Here is a 20,582-nt window from a genome sequence, read left to right as displayed (position 1 = left end):
AAACAATACTTTGTGACCTGCTTCTCCTGCTTACCACTATGTCATGAATATCTTGCAATTATAATCTGCAAAAAAATCATTACTTTGAATTGCTATATTGTAAATAATATGTTCTATATTCAACTATTATATATATATATATAATTCATGAGGGAGGAGGAATTCAGAGAATCTATTCAGGTAGCAAGTGGAGAATCTGAAACTAAAACCTGCCTGTCATGCACTCGCTCTTCCACTGTAAAGAGCCAAGTGCTCAAATATGGGCAGAGCCTTGCAGATGTCTTGGCACGAGGGCATTATAATAGCAACAAGAATGACTAATAAGTATTAATGGCCCATGACAAGAGAACAAATGCCGTTAGTTATCTTGATATATAAGGAATATTAGTAATGTTTGTACAGAGTTTATTCATGCAAATATTATTAGCATGTGCCAGGAAGAACTGCAGGGTCTTAGATCTAGGCTCACAGCTCAGGTCTCTGCTGCTCCTTCCAGATGTGCAGGGGTTGGGACTCCTAGGAACACGCCCCCGCGGAGCCCTGCGGAGCCAATCGGCACGCAGAAGGAGGGGCTCTGAGAACGACAACGGTGCCGTCCAATGGACAGAGAGTCGGGTCCGCTCCTGGCCAATGGGCGCGCTCCTCCGTGACGGTCGGAAGTGGTGAGGCGGCTTCGGGGGCCGTTGTTCAGTCGCGGGGGCTCACCGTAGAGGCTCAGTGTCGGCGGCTTAGCGGATTGGCTTGGCGTGTCTCTTCTCGTCCCAGGTGAGAGAAGCGGTGGCCAGCGTCTAGGGAACCTCCTGCGGCCTCCAGTTTCGGGAGGAGGCCGGCATCCCGAGGGTGGGCTTTTGTGGGCCCCTGGGATCGCGGGATTTCTCGTAAAAAAAAAAAAAAAGATGCCCGCGTCGCAGTGTCTGTCTTGGCCAGTGGGAAAGGCCGTTCTTGCTCCTCTTAAGCGGAGCCTCGACAGCTCCCGGGGGTACCGCCCCTTCCAGGCCTTGGCCCCGCGGGGCTGGGAGTCGGCCGTAGTTCGGAGCGCGCGGTGGGCACCGCGCCCCGGGCGGGGCGGGGCGGGGCGGGGCCGGAGTCCCGAGCGGCCAACCTGAGAGGGGGCCGCGGGTGGCCTGGAGGGGGCTGTTAGCTGACGGACCCGGGTTCGAGGCCCCGACTCAGAACCGTGCAGCAGCTGTCTTCCCCGGATTTCCTCATGCGCGGTCTCTGAAATGGGGGTGATGACTTTTTCACCACTTCGGATTGTGGTCTGGATGAAAAGATTGTCCATGTAAAAGCGTTTAGCCATCAGTAGTGTTAGTCGCTCAGTCGTGCTCGACTCTTTGCGACCCCATGGACTGCAGCCCACCAAGCCCCTGTGTCCATGGGATTCTCCAGGCAAGAATACTGGAGTGGGTTACCATTTCCTTCTCCAGGGAATCTATCCAACACACAGCCATCGAACCCGGGTCTACCTGCACTGCAGGCAGATTCTTTACCGACTGAGCCATCAGGAAACAGCCGGTAAATGTCAGTTACGATTGGCGTAGCTCTGGTGCCCTCTCCATTCCCCATCTGGTATCACCCCTCCCCCTCGGGAAACTGCCTTCTGGGGTGTGGACCCTGCGGTGGTGTCCCCACCCATCTCGGGCACAGGGAAGTCCTGGGAGTCCTGGCCTTCGCCTAAGAGGGGCTTCCTTCTAAGGTTTGAAGGAAACTTGATCTACCAAAGCGCTTCCATGCATTCGCTCCTTTACTCCTCCCAGTGACCTTTTCTGCGTGAGGAATCCGAAGGCCCAGAGAGGTTAAATCACACATCTGCTGAACGGCAGAAGCAGAATTGACCCTCAGAGGGGACCAACTCCGAGCCCTGCGTGCCACCCCAACCCCCTTGAAGCTAGAGAACCGGGTACTTGACTCTTAAGAGGCTCTGACCCTGGCTTTGGTGGGATGGAATACAGCATGCCTAGGATCAGTCAGACGGCCGTAAGAAAAGTTATTAGGCTTACCCCTTTTGGGAACATGGTTTATTTTCATAGATAGGTGCTTCCTGTCACTAGTTTACATCACATCAGAGTGGATGTCGTTAATCTTGTCACTGCCTAGTTTAAAACTCTTCTGTGGTTTATCACTGAACCTGGAAAATAATCCAGTATTCTTTTCTGTCCTACAGGATAAGGGCTTGAATCATTCCCCTTTTTCATTATGCTCTTCCAGATCTACCTGTACTTTCTCTCATTGCCTGTTAGGCCCAGTGCCTGCTTGGGTTTTTCTCTATTCCATCCTCTTATCTTCCTCTGCATGGATGGATCCTTGTGCTTCAGATCTTTTTTTAAAATATGTCATGTCCTCAGAAATGTCTTCCCTGACCACCCTTATCTAGAGTAGATTCCCTTCATTCAGTCTCCACTTGTCTACTTAAATTTAACATCAAAATACTCCTCAGTTTCTTTGCTTATTTTCCCCTATCACTAAATTGTTGTTGTGTTAGAGATTGGACAATATATTTTGTTAGTTTGTATTGTTAGGACTAGGGTACAAGTGGCACACGGTCTTAATTATGTTGAATGAACGAGTAGGTGTTTTGAATAGTGTTAATTTGGAAAGGTGTAAACCATTCAAGAACCCTACTAAGGCAGTATTTTAGACCATTTTTGCGTCACGGAAAGGGGTAATCTGAGTATTGTAAATACTGGTATTAAAGTTGCCAAAACTTTGCTTTCTGCATTAACATCTTGTTTAGAAAGAAGCAAAGACTTCATAGTGGCAAAATCTGGCAGACACTATTTCAATGAAGTGATCAAAGTTAGCATCATCTGTAATAATGACTGTTGACATCATGTGGTTTCTGATATAATGCCCTGAGATGAGCACAACATCACTTCTGTGGTATTTTTGTCAAAAATGTATTAAGCACAGGAAAACATCAACTTGAAGGATATTCTACAAAATAACTAGCCAGTACATTTAACAAGGTCATGCAGGATGAAAGACTAAAGGAATTGCTGGCAGTCTAGTGGTTAGGGCTCCGTTCCTCCACTACAGGAGGCATGGGTTGGGGATTTGGTTCCTAGTTGGGGAACTAAGATCCTGCATGCTGCTTGGTCAAAAAAAAAAAAAAAAAAAGAATGACTGAAAAAATATCCCTGATCAAAGATGATTAAGGAGAAGTAACAAATAAATGCAATATTTGACTCTGGATTGCATCCTGAACCCAAGAAAGGGTATTAGTGCATGATTTGTGAAATTAACTATTTGTGGATTAGTTGTTAGTATTGTATTAGTGTTAGTTTCCTGCCCTTTGGTAATTTTACTATTGTTATTTATGATGTACTGGGTGAGAGATATGTGGGAGTTCTTTGTGCTGTTTTTGCAAGTCAAATTGTTTTTATTTGTTGTTAATTATTTATTTTTGGCTGTTCTGGGTCTTCACTGCTCTGTGGGCTTTGCTGTAGTTGGCAGAGAGCGGGGGCACTCTTTAGTTGTGGTGTGCGGGCTTCTCACTGTGGTGGCTTCTCTTGTTGCTGTTCCCGGGCTCTAGAACACAAGCTCAGTAGTTGTGGCACGAGGGCTTAATTGCTCCGGCGTGTGGGATCTTCCCAGACTGGGGATCAAACCCATGTCTCCCTCATTGGCAGGCGGATTCTTCACCACTGAACCACCAGGGAAGCCCTGCAAGTCAAGTTATTTTAAAATGAAAACAATCAGACCCAAGTTTGTTGCATATTAAATGAACTGAACTGGCTTTGGTGACATTTTCTGTGCACTGTTGTGTGTGTGTGTGTGTGTGGTCATTCTTAAAACAAAAATGAAATGGAAAGATCCTACTTCTTCCTTTGTTGTTTTTTAGGAACAGCTCAAGATGGCTGAATTTCTAAATGACCAGGACACTCGACTGTGTGACAATTGGTAAGAAATCGAAGAAATATTATTGGAATGAGGACAGTTCTGTAAACAGTTGATTTAGTAGTTGGCAGGTTAAAATTGGAGCCATGACATATAACATGTCATGCAAGTATATGGGATTAAAGTTTTTTTAAACCATTTTGGATAAAAGTGCCTGTTTTAGAAATTCCACAAGGGGTGATTGGTTTAGGTAGCATAGAGCAGTGACAAGACTGATGGGATGGAGATGGGAGTTAGGAGTCTGGTTCCTACTGTGAATTAGTTAATAACTTTTGGCAAGTCACTTGACTCCTTTGAATCCTCACTTTTCTGACCTATAGGTTCAGGAATTTGTTTTTTGTCTTCCTGAAAAATATCATATGTTTTTTAAAGATAATAAAAATATAATGAAATGTTTGGACTAGAGCAGTGTTTTTCAAAGTGTGCTGCGAGGACCTCCCTGAGTGGTTGCAGCGGCTGTCTTGAGGTTGAAGGGGATCATGGTTTGGTGTGCACTTGGCTCTGTGTGTACAGCAGAACAGCTCAGCTGTTTTTGTAAAGGATTTTACTGAAAGAATGTTCCATTGCTTAAAAAAAAAACTTGAGTCAAAGTCTTTCAGCAGTCCTGCATGATTCCAGAACTGTTAGTAGAAGGACTGGGTCCAGACTTGAATGTCAAGCTTCCTTATATTCGTGTTTTTAACTGACAAGAGTGACAAGAAAGGGCAACTCTTTTTCTGCTGAAATGAAACCTAGGAGTGCAGCTTGTAATCAGCTGATTTCTGGTTGGACTTTCTCAAGAACTTGGCATTTTAGGGATATTCAAGTTCCCTTACTGAAAATAAAAGAAAAAAGCAAAGCAGAACTACCTGTGCTATATTTAACTTACCAAATTGTGGTAGGACAGGCTGTTGAAAGATGAGCCTGATAAAGTTTTTTCTTTCTTTTTTTTTTTTAATTGCCTTTTGCTTTCTCCTCAACTCTAGGATACAGTCAGAGCCACTGCTGGTCACAATATTTTTTCCCTGCATGAAATTAAGATTTTATTTCTGTCAGGATGTCTTGCCTTATAGGGTATTTTTTTGGTACTGTGCCACTGTCCCTTTCACCTTTTAAAAAAACTATTTTAGCTCTGTTTAGGTTTTATGTGTACAGTTTCTGATGCAAGTGTAATAATCAATTATACAAATAATCATAAGAAAACATGGTGTTTTTAGAAAGAAAGAGACATATTGGCTTTAACATCAGTTAAGAGATTCTTATTTTTTCAGTCCACTACATTTTGAAGGAATCTCAAACCTAAGACAGTATATAAATGTCCCTATGCTAAGGGACTTTTTTTTTTTAAAAAAGAAAGGGTAAGTTAATGGAAAGCTAATGAAAACAAAGTTATTCAAAGCCAAAGCAATTTAAAGAAAAAAGACAGATTAGCATGGAAACCTGACCAAGCCAGTACAATCCTCCCATCTAAGTAGCCCTATTTAAATTCCAGGTTTTAAAATTCTGTCTTTAGAGCCATATTCCTGTTGTTCCCTAAGAAAAGTTAAGATGCTCATCAGAGTATGCGCTGCAGTTAAACCTCCTGGGCCAGGAAAAAGAATAGTTTGTTGTGATTGAAGGTGGTTTTTTTTTTTTGCATGTTACCTGTTTTTTTATTGTTTTGTCTGTTGATGGGAGAGTTTGAGTCTCAAAAACAGAAGCTTCAGTGTTAGAAGACTTTGACTTCTTATTTTTGCATGGTTCTATGTCATTTGGAAGCTTGCTGGGGATTTTTCTGGAAACCTTGGAAAATAAAATTTCCATTTTCTGGAAACCTTGGAAAATGAAATTTCATCTCTAACTTGGCTAGTTCTTTCTTGGGGCTTTTAGCAGTTTTATCTAGACTTGAATGTGTTCTCATTTACATCTTAATTTTATCTGTAGGTAGGAGGCAAGTTTTATATTAGTATTTTGTCTCTCTTTAGAACTTTTGGTGGAACTACCTTGGCAGCTAAATTTTAAAAAAAGTAACTATCAGGCAACCATTTTGTGTAATTACTTCAATTGTCTTTTATCTTCTTTCAAGGTTTCCCAAAAGGTGACATTGTAAATGCTCTGTGATCTTACCTGACAACTGCTTTTGATTCTTGCTTCTTTATGTCATGGTCCTTAATATTTTTTAATCCTAAAGTTTTTAGTGGCATTATACATGTAGAATGAATGCTCTGTGTCAGTAGATTGTCCTGAAGAGCCCTGTAAAGACCAGACATTTATTTTCTTGACTTTGGCCGTTTAAAGAAAATTGTTGTCAAAATTACGAAAAAAGAATCTAGACTCTCAGCACTGTAAGAGGTAATTGCTAGCTTTAATTTTTCGTGGCATCTGTGCACACAGGATTTGCAATCAGGATATGGCTTTGCTTCCTGCGCTTTGTTGGTATACAGTATTTAACTGTTGCCTTATAGTTTAGGTATTTTTAATGGTTTTCAGTTTTTTACCGTTTTATGATACTAATGAAAATCTTCATAATCCCAAGAGTGGAATTACTGGTCTTTAACAAGTAATTTAATGACAGGGTCTTTGTTTTATTAAACACACTTTAACTGCTAATGGTCCTAGAAATAGAAATGCAGTTTTAGACTGTTTAAAAACAGTGGTTTTATACTACCACCAGCAATCTGTTAAGAGTACTAGTTTCATAACATCTTTAATAGTAGGATTTACTAATTTTAATATTTATTGAATAGATTTAGATGATAACTTTGATTTATAGCTCCTTCCACTATATATTTTAATATTCTTCAGTTTTGAAAAACTTAAGCTGAATTAATTTAAAACTGACAATTTCCTTGGAAAGCTGGGAATTTTGGTAAAATAGGGCACGTTGAGGGTGTCAAAGCATTGGTAGTTTCCCTCTTATTCATCTGAGTTTTCTTCCCATCTCTCACACTTGATTATTACTCTGCATCCCCTTCCAGTTTTGTTTTGAGAGCTGCCTCGATGACTAGGGTACAGGTGACATCAAGGTACATGCCTTGATGGTTCTACCTTTGGATGAAATGAATTTACATTTTTTTTTTGGTGTCTTAGTCCTTCAGATTGGGAGTATGACTAGCTGGAGGCACACCTGTCATCCTACTTTGAAATGTTTCTTAGACTATGTCTGAAGATGAAAACTATAAAAGAGAAATAATCTGCAACCTTTTGTGGGAGAAGGTCTCTGTAGTATTCAGCTTCAGAGGTGAAACAGGTTATTATAGATTTGTTGTGTAACTGTCTGTATTTATCCTGTTCAGTGTTTTTTGTTTTCTGAAAATTTATCCTAGGTGACATACTTACAGGTACATTCTTTTAATGTTTCCTTTAGTTAGAATGAAGTTGGAGATTTCTAATGGTCATAACCGAATGAGTAAAAGGAAGGCCTTTGAATGTTATGTGCCTCTAGTTTGAGTGTATATATGCTCTGGGGGAAGGGATTCAGGATTTCCTTTTGGTACATTTCTGCAGTAAAGTTTATACCAACCAGAGAGCTTGTTCCCAGTTCATGTCCAGCCTGCTTTGAAAGACATGTGAGACATAAAGGGGACGGGATCCCTTCCCCACTGACAGTTGCAAAGCTGGCATTTGCCCTTTTTGGTTTGACTTTAGTGGCATAAAATCTAATGTGATTAAAGGTAGCTGAGACTGAAAGTAAATGGTAGATATACATTTTTTAAATTTGTTTTAAAAAAATAATCTTGGAGTGGATCGTTGTGCTTTGGAGCATGGATGGTTTTGGAAAAGCCTAGCTCAGCTAGCTCCTCGTGGCATCTGACTTCATGCTGTTGGTTGTGATGAACTCTGACATCTAGAAAGTGAGGCTGAGCTTTTAGAGGTTGTGCACAGCACTGAGAACTCAGTGTTGCATGAAAGACTGAAAACCTTCAGGAGTTAATTCTTGGAAAGCAGGGGCAGTAACAGACACAGAGCTTATTTGTTAGGTCCTCACTAAAGAGAAGTAATGGAGTCTGAAGATTGGACCAGACAGATTTCCCTGTGATTCCTCTGGGCATAGATGTCAGTAATTCTTGCCTTTTTCTTTGATCTATTTCTGTAGCAAAAAAGAAATTCCTGTGTTTAACTTTACCATCCATGAGATCCACTGTCAAAGGAACATTGGTGTGTGTCCTGTCTGCAAGGAACCATTTCCCAAATGTGACATGGAGACGCACATGGCTACAGAACATTGTCAGGTGAACCACCACGCGCTCAGATGTTCAGAAGCGGAGTAGACTTGCTGTTGTGTAACAGCAAGCGAGCGTGTTGTCACAAAGCCCATTTACTGATTCTTGCTTCTTACCCTAGGTGACCTGCAAGTGTAACAAGAAGTTGGAGAAAAGGCAGCTAAAGAAGCACGAGGTTAGTTTCCCTGTACCGTGAAGGGAATTACCATGGGGCCAGTCCTGTTGAGATTACAGAGCCGCCTGCAGAGCAGAAAGCCAGTCTTGTGGAGTCTTTGTTCTCCGCCAGCGCCAGGCACACTGCCTCTCAAAGCCTGTTTGAGCCTACTTGAGACTTCGACTGTCTGCTGCCAGATCTGACTGCACGGCTGCTGTGCCTCAGGCTCAAGCCCCAGAGCCTTTGGAACTGAGTCCTTCCTGCTGGGGTTTGACTGTTGGCAGGCTCACCGAGTGCTAAACCAAGCCTGGGATGGCCAGTGTGGTACAGCCTCTTTAGCACACAGCCTGCCTTCCATCTTCTAATTCCATTTTGACTTCTTGATCGCTTGGGTGACATGCTGTTTACACCCAAACAAATTCTCAGCATTTGACAAGAGAGAACATGGTATCATTTGGTCTCTAGTTGAGATAAAATTGGGCATAGTTGGATAAGTGTGTTTTTTTTTTGTTTTAATTAATTTTTGGCTGTGCTGGGTCTTTGTTGCTGCACTTTGGCTTTCTCTAGTTGTGGTGAGTGGGAGCTGCTCTCTTGTGGCGTGCAGGCTCCTTACTGCCGGGGCTTCTCTTTTGGAGCATAGACTCTAGGACTTGCCCGCTTCAGTAGTTGCGGCCCATGGGCTCAGTTGCCTTGAGGTACTTGGGATCTTCCTGGACCAGGGGTCGAATCTGTGTTCTTTGCATTGGCAGGGGGATTCTCCACCACCTGACCACCAGGGAAGCCCTATATATATGTGTGTATGTGAAGTCACTCAGTCGTGACTTTGCAACGCCATGGACTGTAGCCCACCAGGCTCCTCTGTCCGTGGGATTCTCCAGGCAAGAATACTGGAGTGGGTTGCCATTTCCTTCTTCAGGGGATCTTCCCGACCTAGAGATCAAACCCATGTCTCCTGAATTGCAGGCAGATGCTTTAACCATCTGAGCCACCAGGGAAGTCCATATATATGTATGTGTGTGTGTGTGTGTATGTGTGTGTGTATGTGTATGTATATATTTTGAATGAACATAAACATATTCACCAACTAATAAATCCCAACAACTGTTTAGTTGGTGGTCATGCAGGAGTGTGTATATATATATGTAAAAATTCATTAAGGTATGTACTTATGATTTGTGCATTTCATTCTATGTACCTGAAAAAAGCTATTAACTTATTAATTTATAATTTTGAAAGGTGATTCATAGTCAATGTAGAAAATTTGGAAAATATAAAAACAACTACTTCAAGACCCCAAAGCTCAGAGATAAACATCTTATAAAGAATTTGGCACTCTTTCATTTTTTTTTCTAAGCATTTGACCTACATTTTATTAGGCCAGGGAAATCCCTTTGTTGATGATTCTTGATTTATTTGGTTAGTTTAAAGGTAATATTGTGACTTTCCTGGTGGTCCAGTGGCTAAGACTCCACTCCCAATGTAGGGTGCCCAGGTTCAATCCCTGGTCAGGGAACTAGATCCCATATGCAGCAACTAAAGATCCTGTGTGTAGCAACAAAGACCCGGTGTAGCCAAATAAATAAATGAATAAATACATATTTTAAAAAGAACAAAAAATAAAGCCAGTGCTATATACAAATGTGCAGATTAAAAAAGTCAGTGTCTTTCTAAAGGACAATCACTTTTCCTCATTGCCAGGTACTTAAATCAGAGTAGTAAGGGGAAGGAGAAGGCAATGGCACCCCACTCCAGTACTCTTGCCTGGAAAATCCCATGGATGGAGGAGCCTGGAAGGCTGCAGTCCATGGGGTCACACAGAGTTGGACACGACTGAGCGACTTCACTTTCACTTTTCACTTTCATGTATTGGAGAAGGAAATGGTAACCTACTCCAGTGTTCTTGCCTGGAGAATCCCAGGGACGGGGGAGCCTGGTGGGCTGCCGTCTATGGGGTTGCACAGAGTCGGACATGACTGAAGCGACTTAGCAGCAGTAGCAGCAGCAGTAAGGGGAAATTGGTCTGGGGGGGTTGGGCTCTGACAAGCATATGGGAATTGCTCTGCTTTTGCTGTTTGCCCCTGGACTTGGCTGGCTGATTTTGGGTTCCTTTGTAATGTGTACACAAGATGACAGGGTGGCTGTAAGTAGTGAATAGTTTCCTCATAAGATTTTCTTTCCCTTTGTAGAATCTGGTGGCGGGACAAAGAGGGAAGCTGTGACTTTTAAATATAGAAAACCATGGCAGGCAAAGCTAGGGTTGGAAGAGAATATGTTTGTAAATACTTTTTGCTTTCCTTGCCCTATGCGACAGCATGACCTCTCTTAGGAATATTAACTGCCTCATTATTCTGTTTTGCAGGAGACTGAGTGTCCTCTACGGCTTGCCCTTTGCCAGCACTGTGATCTGGAACTTTCTGTTCTCAAACTAAAGGACCATGAAGATTACTGTGGTGCCCGGACGGAGTTATGTGGCACCTGTGGGCGCAATGTCCTGGTGAAAGATCTGAAGACTCACCCTGAAGTGTGTGGGAGAGATGTGGAGGAAAAGAGAGTCGAGGCTGCCATGCCACCTAATGCGTATGATGAATCTTGGGGTCCAGATAGGATCTGGATTGCGTCCCAGCTCAGACAGATTGAGGCTCTGGACCCACCCATGAGGCTCCCTCGAAGGCCCCTGAGAGCCTTTGAATCAGACCTTTTCCAAAGTAGAACCACCAACCAAAGGAGCATGACAGCCCAGTTTCCAATTCAGAATAATCTATGTGAGTTGTGTCTGGGAGTAGAAACCTGGAATGGTATCAGGATCTGGGCAAATGGGAACAGGGCTTTGGAACCAGATAGATCTTAATTATAGAAACCTGACTGTAACAGGTTAAGTATTCTTCATACTTAACTTTCCTATAGAAAGTTTGCTTTTGGATCTTTGCTATTGGATTATTGTTGGGTGACTGCTGTTCACAGGTGACATTACTAGTGTACCCTTGTGTGCCTAAAGGCATTTACAGAGTGCTTTACAGGGCTTCCCTGGCGGCTCAGCGGTTAAAGCTTCTGCCTGGAGTGCGGGAGACCCAAGTTCGATCCCTGGGTCGGGAAGATCCCCTGGAGAAGGAAATGGCAACCCACTCCAGTATTCTTGCCTGGAGAATCCCATGGATGGAGGAGCCTGGTAGGCTACAGTCCATGGGGTTGCAAAGACACGACTGAGCGACTTCACTTTCTTTACTTGTATTAATTCATTTAGTTCTCAGAATAGTTTTTTGAGGGTAGGTAAGTGTTAGAGCTGGGGTTTGAATTCAGGCTGTCTGACCCCATGCTTTAAACCATTCTGCTATCATGCAAAAGTGTGTTAAGTCGCTGAGTTGTGTCAGACTCTTGATCCCATGGACTGTAGCCCACCGGTTCCTTGGTCCATGGGATTTTTCAGGCAAGAATACTGGAGTGGGTTGCCATGCCCTTTTCCAGGGGATCTTCCCGACCCAGGGATTGAACCCTGGTCTCCCACATTACAGGCAGACTTTTTCCTGTCTGAATAGAAAATACATGTAAAATGCATAGCACAGTGCCTGTTTCATAGTTACAGCTCATTCATATTACTTACTAGTAAAACAATTAGAATAATAATTGAGCCTTTTATCATGGCATTCTTAATGTTTGGATTCCTGTGAGCACTGTAGGGCTGGGCCTCTTTTGTTCCTGCACAGATTCCTGAAAACCTTGAATATTTGCTAGGCCTGGGCTTGAACTAAGGGATGGCAGCATATCTAACATTTCTTAAATACTAGTTGTTGTCTTTTTTCCCCCCCCTCAGTGGAAGAACAAGAAAGGCAGGAAAGGAATAGAAGCCGGCAGACCCCCAAAGAGCGTGGTGAAGACAGTGCAAATTTGGACTTCATGTTGGCCCTAAGTCTGCAGAATGAAGGCCAGGCCCCCACCTTGGCAGAGCAGGACTTCTGGAGGGTCATATATGAGGCAGACCAGTCCCGTGAAGGTCCCAGCGCTCTGAATGACATCAGGGGTGTGTTTGTTTTTTCTCCACTAGCCTCTATTTGTCACAATTTGTATAAGATTGCAAGTTTTTCATGAGATAGAATGTTTTTTTAAATTTCATTTATTTGCTTTTCTCAACTCTTTTTAAAAGATTGTCAAGAATAGTAAGTACAGTGACTATCTATTAATATATGCCCCTCATTTATATTCATGAGTTTTAGTATTTCCACTTATCTTTGTATTTCTTTCCCCTGAGCCATTTGAGAGTAAGTTGCCGACATGACATTTTATCCCTAAGTGGTCTTAAGGTGTACGTCTTGAGAACAAGGGCATTCTCCCGTGTGAGCACAATACAGATACCACTTTCAGGAAGCTCCTTGCTTATACATAGTGTCCTTTAGAGCTTTTTAATTTTGTTTTTGAAATCCAGGATTATGCATTATACATTTAGTTCTTTCTGGGTTCTTTTAGTTTGGTTTCCTACCCTCTCCCTCTTTTTAAAAAATCTATTTATCTGTGGCTGTGCTGGGTCTTTGTTGCTGTGTGGGCTGTCTCGTTGCAGCGAGCAGGGGCCGCTCTGTAGTGCGGCATGTGGGCTTCTCACAGCAGGAGCGCCTCCTGTGGTGCGTGGGCTTCAGTAGTTGTGGTGCACAGGTTTAGTTGCTCAGCCGCACGTGGGGTCTTCCTGGGCCAGGGATCAAACCTGTGTCCACCGTATTGATAGGTGAATTCTTAGCCACTGTACCACTAGGGAAGCACCTCTCCTCCTCTTTTCTTTCTTTGGCATTTTTGAAGAGTCCAGGCCTGCTGTTTTGTAGACTTCTTTCTCAATTAAGATGTGTCTGATTATTTTCCCATGTGTAAGTTCATGTTATAGTTTTGGCAGGAGTGCTATACTGGCCATGCCGTGTCTTTCTCAAGATGTCAGTTCATCCTGTTTGTTAGAGTGGAGTCTGTCAGGTATCTCCATTGTGCAGGTAGCCTTTTTGCTTCATATTAGCTGTGTGTAGGATGCTGTTTCTAGATTGCTGGGGAACAGGATACTCATAATCTTATCCAGCAGTTTTAGTATTTATTGCTGTTTCTTGCTTGAATCAAGTATTATTATGGCAGTTGTAAAATGATAATTTTTGTATCTTTCTCCTCTGTTCTGTATTTATTAGTTGTCCTTCACCTGTAGAGAACTTTGGTCCCCCCACCCCCATTTAAAACCAATTTTTTTTTTTAGTGTCATTGGGTTAAAACTAAGTTTTTAAAAATAAAAGTTGGATTATGAGCAGTGAATCACCCTTTGGGTCTCTTGTTTAGAGAACAATACGTTTGAGAAAGGCATGTCATATTTAAAATGCTCAACTTGTAAGATTTTAGGGACCTGAAAATTAGGCAGCTCTCAGTTGTGGTTTTTCTTCATGTCACTGTAAGAATAATGACCTTAAGGACAGTAGGATTAACTTTGAACATTTTGTTGATTTAGAGAGAATAGGAATTGGTCCTGGATCCAGATATTTGTTTGAGTCTTTCTTTTTCTTTGGCCAAGCTGCATGGCGTGTGGGATCTTAGTTCCCCAACCAGGGCTCAGACTTGAGCATTTAGATTGGTGAAGAAAGTAAAATTTTAATAGCATAGTTGTGACAAATGAAGACTCTGGATTCAGTGTAGTTTACTTTCTCCTTTCCTGGTCATTTCTTAGATTGCTTTATTGACTTTTTTCTTTGTTTGCATGTTTCATTCACTCATGTCGGATCTTTCCAGATCCTGCATGAATGAATGGTTTGGAACTTATATTCTCTTGTAGTAGTTGCCCTGGAAATTTCAACATACTGATTTAACTTAATAAAGTCTAAATGTAGTCCGCCTCCTCACACTTCTCTCGGGTAACACGGCAAGCTTAGAATGTGGATTGTTCCTTTGTGACTTAAATGCCACTGACGGGTGTCAGTGCTCTCTGGTGTGCTCCTTTTAACACCCTGAGGTAGAGTCTTCCTGCTTATACGCTCACATTTATCATTTTGTGTATTACGTGTTCACCATTTTCTTGGCTCACCCCTGCTTCCTTGCTTCTTCAAATTTCCTTTTAGGATACATTTCTTCCTGAGGTACATTATAAGTTCTACTGCAAGTATCTGTTGATTATAAAGACTCTGTTTGGGTCTGAAAATATATTTTGTCTTCATATTTAATAGTTTTAAGGAAATCAGATTTTCCTGTCCACCCCTCCTAAGGGGTATAAAAGGTTGAATTGAGTGTGGTTTTCACCTGGAGTCTGTGTGGCCTGATACCTAGGTGCAGTTGACGAGACCATGTTGCCTTGTGAATTTTGTGAGGAGCTCTATCCAGAGGAACTGCTGATTGACCATCAGGTGGGTTGTGAGTTACTTGAGGGCTTTAAGCTTTAAGGAAGAACGTGTGCAGGCCATATTGGTGTTGCAGAACACATGAAATCTTGAGCAAACTGATACAACTCTTGTGATGAGAGGAGCAACTGTGTTTTTTTCTTTTTCTTTTTTTAAGTATTTTGGTTTTTTGGGCTGTACTGCACAGCATGTGGAATCTTAGTTCCCCAACTAGGGATTGAATTGGCACCCTTGGCCGCTAGTGAAAGCATGGAGTCCTAACTACTGAGCTGCCAGGGAAAATCCAGTAGTAATTGTGTGTGACTCACATGTGGGTGTGAGAATTCGGCCTCATTCTCTCTGGGCAAAGTAACGTTCATGCCAGCAGGCTCAGTTGCTGCCTCCATCCTGTGGAGATACTGTATGTCTCTTGAGACCATCTTGTAATCAGCTCTCATCTCATGCCACTTTTGATTTACAGGAGCCCTGAAGTCCCTGCAGTTCCTGGGAGGGCCAGGGCTCTGTTTTGCACTTTACTTTTTCTGCCTGGACATGTGTGGCATTTTACCCCTGTCTGCTTAACAACACCCAGCCACACAGACCCCTTGCTCACAAACTTGGTTCAGACACGACTCTCAGGAAAGTACCCTGGGGAGTGCTCTGACAGCTAGGCCAGAGGTCCCGTCTGTGTGCTCCCCAGACGTCCTGTGCCCATGTCTCTCTCAGCCTGTCACCCTCACCCTGTGGGGTGGCCGGCTGACCCCCTGCTGGTCTGTACCACTAGCTGGAGTTCCTAGAGGACAGGTTCTGGGTTTTCTTGGTTTCTGAATCTCTTAATACGCGGTGTATGAAAGGTGTCAGGTAGTTTTTGAATGACTGAAAGTTCCTGTGCCCTTTAGGAAGGATTAGGGAATAGCCTTTGTGCTGGAAGAGCGGCTCCAATGGGGGAGGGAGCGCCTTTCCCTCTCAACATTCTTACTTTCTGATTTGGTTTGACCTAGTCTGGTACTTCCATGGCTAGTAAGTGGTCCCTGTGCTCTGGGTGGAACACGCATTCCCCCATATGTGGAACAATACAGCATTTGAATACATCTAGTATTTGGTTGGGGAGTAACATAAGAAAATCCATTCACAGGGATAACAAAGAATATATGAGCCTCTCTTACTGTATGTCTGTGGAAAGAATCTTGAAGCTTTTCAAATTAATTTAGAGAGAATAATCACATAAAAACACACTTAAAAAATTAAAACAGTACAGAAATGTTTAAAGTAAAAGCAGAGTGAGTTTCATCTGTGTTCCCCTGACCCTTTTTAGTCCTTTTCCCAAATATTTATTAAGCATTATGAAAATGTTGTGACTTCCTGAAAATATTTTCAGAATTTAGTTTGTTCCTTAACTTCTGTTTTTTTGTTTGTTTGTTTTAACCTGTGTTTTTTTGAGACAGACAAGCTGTAACCCTTCATGTGCCTTACCTCCGCTCAGTGTGGGCAGCACTTCGCCCCGAGGGGTGGAGGACCCTGACGCTATCTTCCAGAAGCTGATGCGAGAGTCTGCAGGTGGCCAGTTTGAGTCTCTGATGGGCTTCAGCAGCTCTGCTCCTGTGGAGGACAGTGTTGTCATCCCATGTGAATTCTGTGGGGTCCAGCTGGAAGAGGAGGTGCTGTTCCATCACCAGGTGAGAGTCCCCGAGGACCCGGGCACTTCTCTTGTCCCCTTGATCCTCTGGGAGTGAACCTGAGGCTTTCAGAGCGGAGAATGCCTCTCTGGCCTTGAAGTTGCATGCATACCTGATCTGGCTACTGGCCGTGTCCTGTTTTGTGAGCTGAGATACACAGAACCTCAGGCCTTTGGACTTTCCCTGCCTTCTGGCATGGAAACCATTGTATCACGAGCTGCAGCTCCAGGAGCCAGGACTCCAGGTAAGCGGGTATGGAGGCCATAGGGTTAAGGAGTTTCCCTGAGGTCCCTAACAGTTTCTGCTTTTGACCATGTGTGTTCTTCCTGTTTGGATGGCATTTGTATCTTGCATTCCAGGAATCTGGAATCTGATTCTAGCTTTGCCCTTACGGTTGGCCTCTGGTGGGTCCCAGCCCCTCATGGGGGATGCCTGTGAATGAGGGAATTAGACTGGATGATCTGAAGTCCTTTTTCAGCTTTCACAGTCTGGGATTCCAGCGTCTTAGTGGAAGATATGTTTTCTGCCCAGTCTTGTTTGTTATGGGAGTGAACACTGAAGGTATTTCAGGGGCATTTCTGTAATTGATGCCATAGAGCTACTGCTAGAACACCACACATTTCATTTCTGAAATAAACACTTGTGCCTTTGGATCAAGCAGTAGATAAGTTAACTGCTTGTTGTCTCCTAGGGGAGACCACAAAATAAGCAGCGGTGCCAGTACTCTGTGGTCAAAATGTAGGCAGACCTTTCTGGGCTCCCAGGATCTGCCCTTCCTTCATACCTGCACAGACCAGAGAGTGCTTCCTGATCTTCCTGATCATTCAGTGCTAGTAGGAACGATTGCTCTGCTCCAGATCGCTTCCTCTTGCTCCCAGGCCCTTCCTCTCGGTGGTTGTCAAAGTCATCCTGTCCCATCGACACCACGAGGCCACCCTCCTACCCACCATCAGGTGTTTACCGCCAGCCTGGTGTTCTTTCCTCCCAGGGCTTCGTCTCATAGGAATGACTGGGTACTAAGTCTGGTTTTTCTTGTTAGGACCAGTGTGACCAACGCCCAGCCACAGCAAACAACCACGTGTCGGAGGGAATCCCTAGCCAGGATCTCCAGCCTCGAGAGACCTCACCAGAACTGCCCAAGAGGCGTGTCCGACACCAGGGTATGGGCCAGGGGTGCGCCAAGGCTGCACTTCTCATCAGCTACTCTTAACAGAGTTCACCTGCACCCCAAAATAGCAAGCGCAGTACAAGCTCTCTTAGGACTCCCTTGGGGCTAGTTGTGGTCCCGGGTTAGACTCGGCTGCTTTGGGGACAGCCATGAGATATGCTTAGCATCAATGCTTATTCAGCTGCCAGTCCCTGTCGGTACACTTAGTGGATGACTGGGAGGTAATTTTCACACCTCACTGTGGCTGCCCTGGGCCCCTGCTTCTAGTTGAAATATGCTCACCTAGAGTAGGGTGATCAGAATTAGCCTCAGTATTCTTACAGTCTCGAGACTAGGCAAGTAAACTGTTTTTGAAACCCAGTCACTATTAGAAACCCAAAGCCAGTTAGAGGTGATTTGTCAAAGTTTGCTTATGCGCCGTTGTTGACTAGTTAGTGAGGACTTAGGTGGGAAGTGTACGGTGCGGATTGATGTTCTCAACCTGTCCTGCAGACAAGGGTTTCAGCATCCTTTAGGGGCGAGGCGGTCATCTTTTACCCAGGCTCTTTTGTTCTTGCCTTGAATCCAGCACCAAGAGCAGCCTTTCCCCTGAAGCTAGTGCTCTTTTCTCTTCTCAGGAGACCTGTCTTCTGGTTACATGAATGATCTCAAGCAGGAAATGGCTAAAGGGCCCACCTACCTTCTCCCCTCTAGCCGACCCCCTAACAATACGACAGCTCCTCCTAACCGCCTGTCTACATCCACATCAGGCCCCAGGCCTGGGTGCCAGCCGAGCCCTCCTCGCGCTCTGAAGCTCAACAACTTAGACAGCCAGGGTGTCCGGGGGCGCAGTCGAAACAGCCATAACGGGGCTCTGGCTCCTGGCCACGTCCCAGCAGCTTACCCTGCTCGGAGTCTCTACCCAGAAAACCTTGTGCCCTCTTTCCCCCGTGGGCCTTCAGGGAGATATGGAGCAAGGTAAGAAACATTGCTTGGGAGGAGAGCTTGGGGGTAGCTCAGGAGAATGGAAGTGTGGATTTTGCTTGTATCATGGCCTGATTCATAATGTCCTTTTGCTCTCTGTGGTTTTTTATTTATTTTTGGCTGTGCTGGGTCTTCACTGCTGCACAGGCATTTCTCTAGTTGCAGTGAGCAGGCGGGCTTCTCACTGCAGTGGCGTCTCCTGTTAAAAGAGCACAAGCTCTAGGCGCGCAGGCTTCAGCAGTTGTGGCACGTGGGCTCAGTAGTTGTGTCTCCCGGGCTTGGTAGTTGTGGTGTACTGGCTTGGTTGGTCTGAGGCATGTGGGATCTTCCTGGACCAGGGATAGAACCTGCGTCTTCCTGCATTGGTAGGCGACTTCTTTACCACAGAGCCACCAAGAAAGTCCCTCTGTGGTTTTTTTATTCATTAGTTTTATCTTCTGGAGAGCTGCTTTTGTCTGGCTCCAGCTGTTTCTGTCCTGAGTTTCCTGACTTTGGCTCAGGGGCATCTCAGGAATGAGTTTCCAATCCTTCTCTTTCAGCAGTAGGAGTGAAGGTGGCAGGAACCCCCGGGTCACCCCCACAGCTGCCAGCTACCGCAGCAGAACTGCAAAGGTGAGTGGGATCCAGCCCGTAAAGCTCAGTGAGGACTCCGGTGGGTGGGCTGGTGTGGTTCTTCAAGTCAGAGAAGCTGCGGGGCCTCAGGCTGATGGTGGCTGAAGGACTGCGCTCTGGCTCCTGAGGAGGAGGCTCCATAGAAGCCTGGCACTTCTGGCGCTCTTCAGGAGGACTGTTGCTTTCTTTCTGTCTGCATAAACCTTGTTTGTGTTCTGTTGTCCAGCAGGCAAAAACCCCCAAGCAGCAGGGAGCTGGGGATGCAGAAGAGGAGGAGGAGTAACAAGCGTCTATAGAGAACTCGCGCGCTGGTTCCATCTTCTCCGCACGACTTGTCATGGTGCAGCCCTGCCCCTCGGGCTCTGTGGGCAGGGGCAACCTTTCAGATTTTAACGTTTTCTAGGTTATGGCCATTTTGTGTCTTTTGAGATTGTGCTGTGGGAGTTTAGGGGTTTGAGGGAGGGTTGGCAGGGAGGCTGTTGAGAATGTTTCAGCTTTAGCTGCTGCCTTTGACAGCACAGAAGTGTACATTAGGGCCCCTCGCCCCACCAGGGCTTCATCTTTTGACATACTGTCACCGTCGCTTCATGGTGCTGTGGGGTCCTGGTGGGAAAGAGGGAAGGTTCTGGAAAGCTGGTCCCACCAGTGAGGTGATGCTCGTCCTGTGGTGGCCTGAATTTGGGACCTTGGGGGTAACCTCTCGTGTGTCCTGCCCATCCCCACTCTAGAATTTGGGCTCTAGGGTGCATGGAGGAACTTTGCTAAAGTGTTCAGGCCAGTTGTAATATGCGTTAGGAACAAGGCTTTTGGAGATGAGGTTTAGGTGCGTGGACTACAGGCTTTGTTTTAATCTGCTTCTTTGGCATTTGGCATCACTGCCTTCTGTTTCTGAGGGGAGCATGGCTTCTTTGTCTTCACTACCTTCTGATGGAGAAGGCCAGGGGCTCCCTGTGCCCTCCAGAGCCGTGCTGGGTTCTGCCTTAATCAGGACTGAAGCCTAAACTCGTGTTTGGCTCTGAAAACCAAGAATCAGAGCCCCCTCCCCTCTTTTTATTTTACTATTACTGTTATTAACATCCTTGTAATAAACTTTGTACTTGGAGTTCAGCTGAGTCGTGTGGTTCCTTCTACTTCGCACTCTTTGGGGAGTGTAGGCGGACCAGGGCGCCTGGAGTCAGCTCTGCGGAACGAGGGAAGGCACGCCTTCTCAGAGAGGGCCAGACAGTCAAGATGCGGCTTTTCTGCCTCCTTGGAGTCAGGGAAACTGACAGGTGGCTGCAGCTCTGGGCTGATTTGGGGAGGGCTGGGGGCCATCCCCAAACAAAGAGGGGAGGGCAGATTCCTCAAAAGCCTCAATCCCGAGAGTTGCTGAGCCTTAGCAAAATTCTCCATCACCCCCTGGCACCTCATACTTTGCACCAGAACATCTAGCACTGTAGGTCATTTGTTGTCCTCTCAACAACCTAGCAGGAATGGGAAGAGTAGGAAGAATTGCCCCAACTTCACATGTAGAAACGGGGGTGACTTGTATAAGGCTGTGCAGCTATTAACTCATGGCAGCCAGGACTCATCTGGATCTGAGTTATATCGAGAAAAAGAAAAAGGAGGACC

The 20,582-nt window shown here is 44.7% G+C and overlaps 1 protein-coding gene across 10 annotated transcripts; it reads left to right on the top strand.

Annotated features, from left to right (window-relative positions):
* Positions 1 to 689: 689 nt before the first annotated feature.
* On the top strand, positions 690 to 20,078 carry TRAFD1 (TRAF-type zinc finger domain containing 1). Of its 10 annotated transcripts, none has more exons than XM_086348164.1 (12): positions 690 to 765; positions 3,842 to 3,900; positions 7,952 to 8,087; positions 8,200 to 8,253; positions 10,592 to 10,994; positions 12,041 to 12,247; positions 14,503 to 14,579; positions 15,998 to 16,228; positions 17,268 to 17,388; positions 18,014 to 18,353; positions 18,899 to 18,971; positions 19,201 to 20,078. In XM_086348164.1, exons 2-12 carry the CDS (start codon positions 3,854 to 3,856, stop codon positions 19,252 to 19,254), a joined length of 1,743 nt encoding a protein of 580 aa, XP_086204290.1. In that variant the 5' UTR covers positions 690 to 765; positions 3,842 to 3,853; the 3' UTR covers positions 19,255 to 20,078. The 10 variants fall into 10 exon arrangements, with proteins under 10 accessions (XP_086204290.1, XP_086204289.1, XP_086204297.1 ...); XM_086348163.1 differs by having other exon boundaries at positions 19,198 to 20,078; XM_086348171.1 differs by having other exon boundaries at positions 10,592 to 11,304; positions 11,713 to 12,247.
* Positions 20,079 to 20,582: the final 504 nt, after the last annotated feature.

The sequence above is a fragment of the Bos grunniens genome, chromosome 17 (genome assembly GCF_055505025.1).
Source record: "Bos grunniens cultivar Pamir isolate PY7600 chromosome 17, Bosgru_T2T1.0, whole genome shotgun sequence".
In the NCBI taxonomy this organism is placed as follows: domain Eukaryota; kingdom Metazoa; phylum Chordata; class Mammalia; order Artiodactyla; family Bovidae; genus Bos; species Bos grunniens.
This window is presented reverse-complemented; position numbering and strand designations above follow the sequence as displayed.